This window comes from Budorcas taxicolor, chromosome 19 (genome assembly GCF_023091745.1).
Source record: "Budorcas taxicolor isolate Tak-1 chromosome 19, Takin1.1, whole genome shotgun sequence".
NCBI classification, from domain to species: Eukaryota; Metazoa; Chordata; class Mammalia; order Artiodactyla; family Bovidae; genus Budorcas; species Budorcas taxicolor.
In genome coordinates, this window is record NC_068928.1 from 27,197,280 (window position 1) to 27,211,111 (window position 13,832).

A 13,832-nucleotide genomic window follows, 5' to 3' on the forward strand; every position below is an offset into this window, starting at 1 on the left:
AGACATTTAAATCCTGTAATCCTTGGTGAGGCTGAGAGGGGACAGCAGCCCAATCCTAGAAGCAGGAGCAGAGACCTTGTGCCAGCCCTGGCAGGAGGGGAGGGGGGACAGTTGGTTCCCAAGTTATGAATGGAGGCACCCCGTCCCTTATTGTCATGCAGCCTGCAGATTGACCCAGTCTCCAGGCTTTGTTCTCCTCCAGGAAACCAGGCACTGGCGCCGCCTGCCGCCACCCTCCCGCCAAAAAAAAGTGCTCCCTGAAGACTCAGGTGGCTGCTTCCCAAACTCACTCCCTTAATTCACCCCTGCACTGGCCCCAATCTCTCAAGACACACAGGTGGTAGCAAAGTTTTATTGTAAAATAAGAAATTGATATAAAAAATGGGATATAAAAAGGGAAGAGGAGGGGTGTGAGTGACACATGCAGATGTGCCCTGCAGAGCACAGAAGGAATCTGCGGAAGCATTTGGGGGAAATGGCAGATACAGCACGGACGGAAGCCACTGGGATCCAGGATAAGGTGAGCTTTCCCCTTTGGCACTGAGGTTCACCAAGGGGTTATGATCTGGCAGGGCCAGAAGAGAAGGGACTTGGAGACTTCTTCCCTTTAACCAGCCATCCAGTCAGAAACTGTCAAATCATCCACCCAGGGGGACAAAGGACCAGCACCCATAAAAGGCACTAAGTCCCAGACATTACAGAATCAAATGATGGTTTTGGGGCCAGACATACATTATTTCATTAACCCTCACAACAAACCCCCCGTGAGGTAGGTTATGATTATCAGTTTTTTATAGATGTGAACAATGAAGTCAGGAGAAAATCGAACAACTTAAGATAGCTTCCCTGGCTAGTATGGCAGAGGACTGAGTTTTCCAACCCAGTGTATGGCTGGTTATACGATGTTCCTCCCATTCAGGAACAGCTTCTGACCTCTCCTGAACGCTGCTCACAGTAAAAACCTTGAAAGCTAAGCTGGAAAGCGCCAGCACCCCCCAAATCCCCAGAAAACCATGAGCACAGGTCTGCCTCTTTGGCAGAGCCACAGGCTGAGCAGACGAAGAATCCCAGGGGGTTTCTAAGGCGCACCTGCACCAAGCAGAGGTCTAAGCACCTGAGTCTCAAAAAATGCCAGGGAAGGGGCGGGGGGTGAGGGTGGGGATGTCAACCGGTGACAGGAAGCAGAAGACATCAGTCTGAGTCAGGCCCTTCTCTCTTGAGCATTGGTTTTTTATGGCAGGAAGGAGAAGGCCCCTTCTTAGACTTCAGGTGGCTGTGAGAAGAAAGGGGAGGGGAGGAGATGACATCATCTGAGTGAGAAGCTCTGGGCCTCTCTTCCTGGACCTAAGCTTCGAAGGGCCTGAGGCAGGAGCAAGGAGAACTTATGTTAAAATGGTCACAGCCAAGGGCAGACATGCTGACTGAGTACCTTGGGGTACTTGTGGGTATAAGTCTCTTAATCTTCCCTTACCCCAGTTGACACATGAGGAAACTGAGCCCGGGAAGGGAAGTAACAAGGCCAACATGACTCTAGTACTTTGGAAGGCTGAGCATCTGACTCCAAGGCCTGATATCCCATAGTTATCAGGTCTCTATTTGAGACCCTAGCTCTGAGAGTCTAGGGTTTGCTAGAATAGGCAAAGAAACATCCATGCCCCGGACCCCCGGAGGCAGGAAAGTGGAGGAAGCCTAAAGAATGTCTGGGTAGGGTTGGGACCCAGCGGCAGGGTATCAGCTGCCTTTTACCTTGAAGGCAGGACCAGAATGGAATACCACGGCTTTCTAACACAGGAAAGCAGCAGATACGTGTGTGTGTGTGTGCACCCAGGCACTGGGGAAGACCTGCATCACTCACCTAGAATGAGCCCTGCTTTCCCCTGGTTCCCTTCCAGCCTGAGCATCCATCAGCTCCAAGGCCTCATTCAGCTCTCGGAACATCTCAAAGCGTTTACGCCCACGGATCTGTGGCAAGGAAAGAAGGGAACAAAGAAATATTAGGCAAAGTTGCTACAAGAACCAAGGGACTTCTCCAGTAGCTCAGTGTTAAAGATTCCACCTGCCAATACAGGAGACATGGGTTCAATCCCTGGGTGGGGAAGATCCCCTAGAGAAGGGAATGGCAACCCGTTCCAGTATTCTTGCCTAGGAAATCCCATGGACGAGGAGCCTGGTGGGCTACAGTCCATGGGGTTGCAAAAGTCGGACACGACTGAATGACTTAACACCACAGCCACCATCACCACCGCCAATGAATCATGGCCATGGACAGAGGAAAGGATGACTAGAAAGAAACAGGCTTAACCTCACATCTGGAGAAGGCGATGGCACCCCACTACAGTACTCTTGCCTGGAAAATCCCATGGACAGAGGAGCCTGGTAGGCTGAGGTCCATGGGATCTCAAAGAGTCGGACATGACTGAGCAACTTCCCTTTCACTTTTCACTTTCATGCATTGGAGAAGGAAATGGCAACTCACTCCAGTGTTCTTGCCTGGAGAATCCCAGGGACGGGGGAGCGTGGTGGGCTGCCGTCTATGGGGTCACACAGAGTCGGACACGACTGAAGCGACTTAGCAGCAGCAGCAGCAACCTCACATCTGCTACATTTATATTTTTTTCTTCCCTTACCCAACCCCAAGGAGTGGGGGCGAGAGACTGCACCTCTCTCTCCCCACCAGACTTGGTACCTGAAGAGTGAAATATTCTCCATCCAGTGGTTTCTTCTTTTGCTGTGGAGAGGAGCTGGTGCTGCTGGGCAGTGCTGGGAAAGAGGCAAGGAAAGGTGAGAAAAGAGTGAATTGGGGGCAGAACTGCACCCTCGCTGCCTCTTCTACCTCCTGCTCACCTCGCTTAGTGCTCCCAGGGGGTGGCTCGGGGCAAGACTGCCCCTTCTTGCGAAAATTTTCTTCCTCAGTGCGGCGGTCTCTCCCAGGACAGGCACAAACACGCACCTCAAAGCTGTTCCGTCCCAGCAGGTTACCACTACCAGGGTAGGAAGAGGGAAGCAGGAGGCAATCAGGAAGGGGGACCCTGTCTCTGTGTTCTCCTGTGAACCAGGTCCCACCTACTCCCAACCACCTCCATCCCAAGGGGAGCCTGAGCTCCAGCTCCAGATTGAGAAGACCCCAGCAAGAGAGGTCCCAAAGCCGGAGAAAGGAGGAAGAGAGCAGCAGAGAAGTCCACAAAGGGAATGCAGTGAGAGGGAACGATGGCTGGTAGCGTGAGAGAATGTGATGAGGGGCGGGGCCCCGGGGACAGGCAGGCGGAGGTGAGGGAAGCTAGCGTGGAGGGTGGTGTGTGGTCCCTACCGAGAGTCTTCCAGTGTGATGATGGTGAGGATGGGCCGCCGGTTCATGCCCCCCATGCAGGAGCTGTTACACATGAAGTTGTAGTGGATGGTGGTGCACTCAGACTCAATCTGGGAGAGAGCACAGGCCCAGCGTGAGGCTACCCAGCCCCGCGGAGGCTCTCGGCCTCCGTGAGCCTGTTTCCTCAGCTGTGGAATGGTGATAACCCATCTGCTCTGCGCACCCCACAGGCCGTGGGAGGTCAAGTAAGAAGGAGAAAGCCCCCTCCCTCCCACCTAGGGTGGTCACGGACAAACCCCCTCCCCCTGGAGACCTCAGTTGCCAAACCGGACCTCGGGGGACTCATAGGGCACCACCACACTGTGTCTAAAGGTGTTCCGGTCGTCCAAATACTCCGCACGTAAATTCCCTTCCACCCGGATAAGGTGCTGAGGCGGGGCCAGACCTGAGAGCAATCAGGGAGGGATTAGGGGCTTGGGGGCTCCGGGTGCCAGGCCGGTCCCATCCACAGGCCCCACCGCTCACCATCGCTGTAGTCAGAGGAGCGCTCATGGTGGGGACAGCGCCTCACAACCTCCGTCATGTGCTCCAGCTTCTTGTAGATGGCCATGGCGCGGACGCGGGTGCCGGGCGGGGGCGGTGAGTCGACCCATAGCTGCACTGGGCAGGTCTTGGCCAGCTGGCAGAACAGCTTGTTGAGGGAAGGGGAATACTGGAGAAGGAGGAAGAATGAACGGAGGGGTCAGGGGACAAGTACCCAAGGGTCGAATGTACAAGCACCGAGTACCGACTGGAAGCCGGGTCCTGTGAGGGGAGGGTAGCTAGATATGGCAGGGTTGGGGGTGGGGGGTCCACATCCCAGAAGTGTACTTCTAATAGCTACAGAATGAATGAGAGTGAAGAAAAAAGGAAAAAAGAAATGGCCTCATGACAGATACTGAGAATGTGACGGAAAGGATGAAAACCCAAGGGCTAAGGGGGAAAATGCAACCTTGGGATGGAGTCAAAGGTCACAAACTAACTAGGTAAGATCTAAAAAGACTGACAAAAAGGCAAAGGCTGAAGTGGAACCCCAAACTTCTGAACAGAAAATCCCTAGGCTGTATGGCCAGGCACTGATAGGGAAGCCGGCTCCCCAGGGCCACTGACCGTGCAGGTCACAGACTTAGCTGTTCCGGAATGCAGGAACCCGAGACGGAAACCGTAGTTGCCAGGGTAGGTCTTCTGGGAGGGGACAAAGGACGACAGCGGCCAGGAGGTGGCTGGTGGCAGGGCAGCTTGGGCAGGAGGCTCTGGCATTTGGGGCGCTTCATTCGGACATTCAACCAGCCAGGTGGCAACATCTTCTGAGTACGGGAGCAGGTCATCCACGGGTGCGGAGAGCTCGGAGGACTACAGACGGGAGGAGTGCATCAGAAGGCCCGGTTCCCACCCTCTGGACCCGCAGCCCCAGGCCCCCTGTGTCCCAGCCCTTACCAGAAGGTTGTTTTCAGGAAGTCTGAAAGAAAGAAGCAGAAAGTCAGGACTGGCTTTTGTTTCTCCCAGGCCTCTACTAGGGGGCTGGGGACCGTGGTGGGGCAAGGTTATTGGAGTCTGAGCAGTAAACCTGCCCTCCCTCCAGACCTCCACTCACAGGTTCCACAAGTCTGAAAATGTCTCCTGACTCAGAGGGGGCTCCACACCGAGTTCTGCCTGCGATTCTTCCATTGTAGCTCCCTGGAAGGTTGTGTGGCCGCTGGAGGGAGAAAAGTGAGGATCCAGCCTGAGACATACCCAACCCTGGGTCACCCAGCCCAGAGCCAGGAGGGACCCCCTCCGCCCACAGCACACCTGGAAGCTGAGGATCTGCTGGGGGGTAGGGGAGGCGCCTGCCCCACCCCTCAGCAGTCTTATCACACACTTCCTCGAGGGATAAAGGCAACCAGAGAGGGACTTCCAACCTTTCCACCACTGAATCCACAAGCCTTCCTCAGTGTATATGTATTTCTGCCCTCCTTTGCAGTAATATGGAGAAGGAAATGGCAACCCACTCCAGTATTCTTGCCTAGAGAATCCCATGGATGGAGGAGCTTGGTGGGCTACAGTCCACGGGGTGCAAAGAGTCGGACACGACTGAGCGATTTCACTTCACTTTGCAGTAATAAGGATGAAGTAACTCTCGACTCATTTCCTCTGCCCCCATCCCTCTACCTGCTCCCCTGGGATGGTTCCTCACCCTGGCTTACAAATCCCTCAGGGCCCAACCCCTGCCCATCTCTCTGACCTCACCTCTTAGCACCCTCTTCCTTTTCTGGCTTCCCTGGTGGCTCAGATGGTAAAGCATCTGCCTGCAATGCGGGAGACCCGGGTTCGATTGCTGGGTGGGGAAGATCCCCTGGAGAAGGAAATGGCAACCCACTCCAGCATTCTTGCCTGGAAAATCCCATGGACAGAAGAGCCTGGTAGGTTATGGTCCATGGGGTCGCAAAGAGTCGGACACAACTGAGTGACTTCACTTTCCTTTTCTGATGCTTATCAGATACTCCCAGTTCACTGAACTGGGGACCCTGGGCCCTGCATTGCTACAGGGTAACCTCCTTCTCACCGACCTCATCATGAATGTCGCACCTTAGCAGGGATGTTTCCCTGGACTTCTCCATCACAGCCAGCCAGCCAAACCCTGTCACCTTATTTTAATTCAGGTCACTGTATTTTAATTCTTGTGGTAATTATACTATGTTACCTTTCCCTGCTCATTTTGCCTGTTTCCCCTATTGGAATATAAATGTCTTCAGGGTAGGGAAGTTGTCTTGCTCACCAGTTACTAGCATAATGGCTTGCACCTGGTTGGGCTCAATAACTGTGGTGAATAAGTGAATCCTCATACCCAGGCTGTAATCTGATTATGAGCAGTCAAAGGAGCAAAGGGGACAGGGGGGTGGCTGCGGCCTGGGCCAGGGCCCTGTCACCACCATCTCATCTCCCAGGCTAGCTTTCAAATAGTTTCAACATGCCATCTTTCTTGATGCCAAATTTGTCATCAGCTTTGCTCGGAACCATGCCACTGATGAGAGTCCATGTTCACTACACTTTTCCTCTGTGTCCATGGTAATGACAACCCCTTCCAAGCAAGCAGTTCTTCTGGGCTTCTCTGGTGGCTCAGATGGTAAAGAATCTGCCTACAAAGTGGGAGACCTGGGTTCAATCCCTGGGTTGTGAAGATCCCTTGGAGGAGGACATGGCAACCCACTCCAGTATTTTTGCCAGGAGAATCCCCATGGACAGAGGAGCCTGACGGGCTATAGTCCATGGGGTCGCAATGAGTCAGATATGACTGAGCGACTAAGCACACACACCACAAAGGTTCACCTGCACCTTTCTGTTGATATAGGGTCTGCGTACTTATGTAGAGTGTGCAAAATCATTTCACGTGGGGTATCTTGTGGTTGTTCAGTTGTGTCTGACTCTTTGAGACTTCATGAACTGCTGCACACCAGGTTTCCCTGTCCTTTATTATCTCCTGGAGTTGGGTTATCTTGCTTGTCTGGATAACCACACCTGCCTCTTGACAGGTGAGAACGTCTTAGAGAGGTTAAGTGATCTGCCCACAATACATATAGGTGAGTGAACGAGCTTTTATGAAAAATGACTGTTTGAAGGTCTAGGATTACGATGCTTACTTCATTATAGACTACCCTGCAGAGCTGTCTTTCGTAATCAGTTAAGTCTAGAGGAGAAGATTTTCGCTGATGAAAGTCCGTCAACTGAGAGGCTAGCAAAGGGCCACTTATCATAGCTCCCAAAGCTGATGGGGGATGGACTCTGAATGTGCCTGGAGGAAGGCAAGAGGGAACAGCAGTGGGATGCCAAACATTTGCCTTGGGGGAAAGGACCAGGGTTTCCCCTAGATCAATGATCAAAATAACTTTTGAGACTTTTATGGAAGGGAAGCTGTTTATGTAGAGATGGGGCGCAGAAGTCAAAAGCCCTGGATTTGATGCTGTATCATCAGTTAAATTTGCTGCATGACCGCACTCATCTTAAATCTCCCAGGGCAAATATGGCAGAGCATGGGCTCTGGGGGCAGACAGGCTAGGCCTGTATCCCGAGCCACCGTCTAATAACTGTTTAACTTTGGGAGGTTGCTAATCCTCTCTGTGCTTCCCTGTCCTTTGCTATAAAATAGTATCCCACTGATTATGGGAAATATAAGAGCTCAATAAATGCTTCTCTTTATATGGTTATCCCAATTTTACTTGTTCTATATTATTGCTGGAGAGAGCTTTGTGACTGGGAGCGGGTGGGGCTTTTATGCTCCTGCTGGGATCTTCGCTAGTTCATCCCCTTCAGGCAACTGTGTTCAGTAAACTGGTTGGGAGGGGCTGTTCTGGGAGGGTGGGCCAAGGTCTCAGTCCCACAGGGAGAGGGACAGCCCTGTGGACCTAGGAGGTCTCCCTCTCTCAGTCCTTGGTAGCAACTGAATTCTCATTTTCTTTCTCTAGGAAACCTCTTCAGAGCATGTACTTCCCATGGGTGTGAACATCAGGGGTTCATAATACTAAACTGTCAGAGGCTGAACCAGACCCTCCGGATGGCTGGGGAGGTGGAGCCTTTCCAAAGCAGCCCCCTGGGAAGGCAGTAAACTCAGCTGGGACTTAAAGGAGAGGCAGGCCGATCACTATCCTAACAATGGCTGCTGTTTATATAGACCTTACCGGATCCACTGCTTTCAGTGGCTTATCTCAGTAATCCTCTCAAAAAGCAAGTAAGGTAGGTACTATCATCAGAGGAGAGAACAAAGTTAAAGGAATTACCCAGGCTCAGAAAGCTCTCCAGGGTCAGGGCCAGGGATTTGAACACAGGCTGTCTGAAGCCACACTCAAGCTCTAAATAATTATGCTCTGGGTTCTCCCAGGGCCTGATATTTGGAAAAAAAAAAACAAAAACAAAAAACTTTTTGTTGGCTGGAAGCTGTGTAATTGAAAAAAATTGATTCTCGGAAGAAATAAGGGAGCATCTGGTAAAACTGAAAACCATACCTCTTACTACTTAGCAAAACCGTTTCTTGGTGGACAGCCTAGAAAAATGATTGCAAGGGGGCAATAGAAGTCTTGCATAAAAATCTTCATGACATTGTTTTTCCTAGTGGCCGGTGACAAGAAACAACCTTGGTATCCATCAATAAGGAATAGGTAAATGAAATGCGGTGTATTCATTACAGTGGTTTAGGGAAATGAATTTTATGTGTATAAAACCCTGGTCCTTTCCCCCAAGAGTAACCTGTTACAGTTCAGAAACATACTGGGTGAAAATACGATTTGCAAGAAAAAACAAAACACAGTAATTTAGTCTATGGAAATCAAACACATAAAATGATTATTTATTGCTTATAAATATATGTATAAAAGCATGAAAGGCAAGAAGACTACAAATTCACAAAATCTTTAACAGTGATGATATTCTCAGGGAGAGGGGATGTATGCTTACGGTATTGGGGGTAGTAGAGTCAAGGGGTTTTAGTTTTTCTCCCCCCTTTGGCTGTGCCTTGAAGCTTGTGGGATCTTAGTTACCCAACCTGGGACTGAACCCGGGCCCTGGAAGTGAAATAGTCAGGGAATTCCCGGTTTTAGCTTTATTAACAAAGAAAAAAATTTTAAAGGTGGTATCTATACATTGCTTGTATAATTAAAATAACATAGAGACAAAAATAAGACAAAATGTTGTTAAAAATTATTTGGTGGGAATGTGTTGTTACTCTTGTACTCTGTACTTTTCCAAAATAAAAATATCAAGGGAAAAAAAAAGGAAATTATGGATATTTGAATCAGATTAAAAAAGGTAAACAGAATAATGTCCTCCCAAGTACCCATCACTTAGCTTCAAGAATAATCAAGCATTTTGCCTTTATCATCTCACCTGTACCTCTAGTCACTCCCCACAACCCCACAAATGTTTTTGAGGTGAAACTTACATAGGTTGAAATTGCATCATACTATTTTGATCACAAAATTTGACAAACTTTGATAAAGCTCTGTAATCTACCCATACCAAGACAAAGATACTGTGTTCTCTTCTGAAAGTTTTATGTGTAGGTTTATTAACCATGTCAAATTTACAGTTGTGCATGGTGAGAGGTGGGGGCCAAAATCCATTTTTCTGCTCCAGTTGTTTCAGCACCGTTTGTTGAGACTTTCCTCTGCCCACTGATTCACTCTGGTACCTTCACAGAAAATCATTTGACTACATTTATGTGTCTTTTCCCAGACTCTATTCATTGATTGTTGTTCTACTGTAACTTTATTATTTTTTTAAGTTTTATTATTGGAGTACTGGGGCTTCCCAGGTGACACCAGGGGTAAAAAATCTGCCAGTGCAGGAGACACAAGAAATGTGGGTTCAATCCATGGGTTGGGAAGATCCCTTGGAGGAGGAAATGGCAACCCACTTGAGTCTTGCCTGGAAAATGTGGACAGAGGAGCCTGGGAGGCTCCAGTCCATAGAGTCACAAAGAGTTGGGACACAACTGACCATACATATATTGGAGTATAATTGCTTTACAATGTTGTGTTAGTTTCTGTTGTACAACCAAGTCCTACTTAACTTTACAGTAATCTTGAAATCAGGTATTTTAAGGCCTCCAACTTGTACCAATGTTTTGTTTCAGAATCAGCTTGTCAGTTTCTACATTTTTTTAAAATCATTGAGTTAAATCTTGCTGAAGAGTACTGACACCTTAACACCATTGAGTGTTCCAATTCGTGAATATGCTAAAATTTCCTTAAATTCTCTCAGCAGTATTTTGTAGTTTTCTATATAGAGCTTTTGTCCATTTTTTGTTAAATTTATCCCTGAGTATGACATGTTTTTCACCATGGCTTCCCAGGTGGCTCAGTGGTAAAGAATCCGCCTGCCAATGCAAGAGACACAGGTTTGATCCCTGGGTCAGGAAGATCCTTTGGAAAAGGAAATGGCAACCCACTGCAGTATCCTTGCTTGGAAAAACCCATGGACAGAGGAGCCTGGTGGGCTACAGTCCAAGGGGTTGCAAAGACTCAGACATGACTTAACACATGTCAGGTTTTTGAGTTTAGATTCAAGGTTGTTATTATATAAAAATACAATGTATGCATATTGCCTTTGAAAGTTGTAACTTGCCTTTAGTTTTAGCTTTCACTTGTTCTCATTGTGTGAAAATGAATAATGAATTTTCTGTTAGGACTTTTGGTATACAGTCATACCATCTGTGAATAAAGCCATTTTATTTCTTCGTTTCCAACGGTTATGTATATATTCACAGCATTAGGCTGGCCTTATAAAATGAGTTGGGCAACGTTACTGCCTCTCCATTCTGAAAGAGTTTATGTGAGATTGGTATTGTTTCTTTCTCAACTTTTTGAATTGAAGAACAAAGGAGACAGATAGGAAATAGCACTCAGACCCAAATGCTAATAACTGCATTAAATGTAAATAGACCAAACAGTCCAATTAAAGCAGTTCAGTGGGGGAAGGAAGGCTATTTCAATAAGTGGAGCTAGAACAACTAGCTATCCATAAGAAAAAATAAAACAGAACCTTGAACTCACAACATGAAAAAAATTATTCCTTGACTAATAAATTATGGCTCACAGACTTGCATTAAATCTAAAACTACAAAGATTCTCAAAGAAAATATATGAGAAACTATAAGAAAATATCTTCATGACCTTGGGGTAAGATCTCCTAAACAGGTCAAAGCAATCACTGAAAAGAAAAATCAATCTTCTGTTCCTTGTAAGAGTTGTTAGACAAGCAAGAGGTCAGGAGAAAACACACGTATCTGACAAAGGATACACATTATTGCTATCCAGAATATAAATGACTCCAACACCTCAAAGACACAGAAAAGCAAATGAACCAATTTTTAAAATGGGGAAAACACTTGAATAGTCTCTTAATATCTGACACAGAAATGGCCAGTAAGCACATGCAAACTGTTGGAACATACTTAATTGCAAAATAAAACCCACATTGATATGGCACATTAGAAAGCCTGACAAATCAAATCCTGAGACAGGATCTATCTTGCTGGTGGGAATATAAAACAGTACAACCACTTTGAATAACTAGAACTTTTTAATGTAATTAAAAAATACAAATAAACACCTCACTCTATGACCAAGCAATTCCACTCCTAAGTATCCAAAAACATAAAAACATGACTACAAAAATAATTTTAAGAATGTTAATAGCAGCTTTATTCAAAATAGTCTTAAATGGGAAGCCACTCAAAGGCCATCAAAAGGAGAATGGATAAACAATCAATGGTTTATTTATTCAGTGGAATATACTAAAATATAAAGAAACAAAGTATTGATACGCTGATACATGCAATAAAATGGGTGAATTTCACAGACGGAAAGAAGCCCGACACAAAGGAGCACAAACTGTATGATTCCATTTATAAGAAGTTCTCCAACAGGCAAAATAAATCCACGGTAACACAAATCAAAGGCGGTGGCTGTAAATGCTACTCCTAACACAGAAAAAAGCACGTAAGTACCGCGCAGTGTCATGTTCGTAGCAGGTGCGTGGTAGGTGACCGCGCCCTAAATAATGAAGATGCCGGGAAAATTGGTACGGGTAGAAATCCTAGGCCCGGTCCGCCGCCTCCCGCGGGCAAAACCAGGCGAGACCGAAAGGCAGCTTCGAAGACCTCGGCCCCGCCCTCTCCAAGCCCCGCCCCTTCCGCTTCACGACGTTCACTCTGCGTCCGAGAAAGGAATGGTTCAGCCCAAAGCTAGATACAGAAGTTGTTTCTCCGCCGCAGAAAACGACCCATCGTTAGTCTTCTATCGTTTAATTCTCAAATGTATCCATTCTCGAAATACCCAGGGTCTGCCCTCTGACACTAAAAAACAAAAACAAAAAAAAAAACCCCAACCGTCCACGCAATGGTAGCGTCCGCCCGGGTAGCGGTCGATCGGGATGGAGCACACCATTCAAAGAGGGGGAGGGATTGAGGTTTGCATCAAAAATACCTCTTCCTTTCCAAAAGCGGTAGCTAACCAGGCTAGGAGGGGGGAGGGAAAAAGTAGAGGGGTTAGCAGCCTCCTTTCACAAGTAATGAGGACCAGTATAAGAGACCTTTTCTCTTTCTACTTCCCTCACGTCGGGTGAATAGTGGGCTGCTCCGAAAAAAAGAAACCGGAAATGCTCCGGCAGTGGTAGAAATGTAAATGTAGAGCCAAACAATAACAGGGCCTCTGAGGCCGGGCTAGTTCTGCAGGGCTTCGCGGGCAAAACTCTGGTTTAGCAAGCCCCCCCCTTCCACGACTGACAGCCTTTAACCGGATTTTCTCCATCTAGCGGAGCTGAGAGCCAGTGGGAAAGATTACTCCAGGAAGGACAAAGGTCCGGAAGTTATGGGACCTTAGCAGCTTGGACTTTCCGGATCACCCAGAACCACTTCGGAACGGAGCCCGAGGTTCCACTGGGATGCTGCACGTTCTAAAATCCTGAGCCATGAATCCCCGAAGTTTCGAGATCCGAAAGTCGACCCTGATGCTTTGTGCATCTTATTTCACACACCCTGGGATGGAGTTAGTGGTGGTGGGGAAGAACCCCTTAGGCCGGCTCAAGGTTCCCCAAAGCCCCACTCCCCCGCCCAAGTGTTCACCTTCGAGTTCGGCTGGTCTTAACATCCCAATCATCTACACTCGGGCCTCCTAACATTGCATTCCTGTTGGTGCCGCTAGCCAAGACCCCCGCCCTCCCTGCCGCTAATCGTTAACCCCCCAGTTACCGCCCCCCCCCAGCCCTTTATACCCCCGAACTGAAAATACAAGGAGCCAAGAGCCCGTGACTCATAGAGGACTCATCAGTCTCAGTCAAGAGCTTACCCGAAGCTCAGGGGAGGGTGTCACCGTCCTGGGATGCACGCTCCGAGGTCGGACGTTAGATGACCCCGGAGACCAGCGGCCACCGCGGCCAGGATGGTGGCTCTGGACTTTTGAAGAGCTCAAAACTTTTAGCGCCAGTCCGGAGCACGTGGGAGGGGAAAATCCCAATCCCAGCAACCCTCGCGAGGCTCCTGGCACAAAGCTGGATAGTCGCCATGACAAGTAAGGGCAAGCAATTCCCCTGCGGGCGGAGGCGAGGGGAAAGGAGAGTAGGAGAGGAGAGTGCGGGGAAAGTCAGGATTCTCGCCATATTGGTAGTGTAGCTAGTGACCGTTTGGATTGGGGAAGTTCGACAAGCGAAAACCATAACGGCCGAATTGGTGGAAACCATTTTGGAAGATTTCTGCCATTGTTTCATATATGGTGAAAGGAAGAAAGCCTTTGCACTTGCATTCTCTGACTGGAACACTCCTCTCCTAGATAGCTGGATAGTTTTTACGCATCATCTAAACTGTCAACTTTTAGAAAGGCCTTCCATAATGTCCCTATCTAACGTATACCTCCATATGCACTATATTACACCATCTTAATTATTTTCACACCCCTATCACTTTCTGACCGAGAAGGCAATGGCACCCCACTCCAGTACTCTTGCCTGGAAAATCCCA

General features: G+C 48.3%; 1 protein-coding gene across 1 annotated transcript; it reads right to left on the reverse strand.

The window, feature by feature from the left end:
* Positions 1-345: 345 nt before the first annotated feature.
* TP53 (tumor protein p53) lies at positions 346-13,301 on the reverse strand. The gene is made up of 11 exons (XM_052657549.1): positions 13,165-13,301; positions 4,941-5,042; positions 4,784-4,805; positions 4,457-4,699; positions 3,833-4,019; positions 3,640-3,752; positions 3,308-3,417; positions 2,845-2,981; positions 2,687-2,760; positions 1,856-1,962; positions 346-1,273 (listed from the first exon to the last, which is right to left on the reverse strand). Exons 2-11 carry the CDS (start codon positions 5,012-5,014, stop codon positions 1,192-1,194), a joined length of 1,149 nt encoding a protein of 382 aa, XP_052513509.1. The 5' UTR covers positions 5,015-5,042; positions 13,165-13,301; the 3' UTR covers positions 346-1,191.
* Between the last annotated feature and the right edge of the window lie 531 nt (positions 13,302-13,832).

What these genes read in the sequence shown, in the direction of transcription:
- TP53 (XM_052657549.1), bottom strand. Translation starts at nt 5,014, where the DNA reads ATGGAAGAATCGCAGGCAGAACTCGGTGTGGAGCCCCCTCTGAGTCAG. An exon ending in TTCCTGAAAACAACCTTCTG is followed by an intron (nt 4,700 to 4,783) that starts GTAAGGGCTGGG and finishes TCCCGTCTGTAG; the next exon opens with TCCTCCGAGCTCTCCGCACC. An exon ending in TGCCCTATGAGTCCCCCGAG is followed by an intron (nt 3,418 to 3,639) that starts GTCCGGTTTGGC and finishes GCTCTCTCCCAG; the next exon opens with ATTGAGTCTGAGTGCACCAC.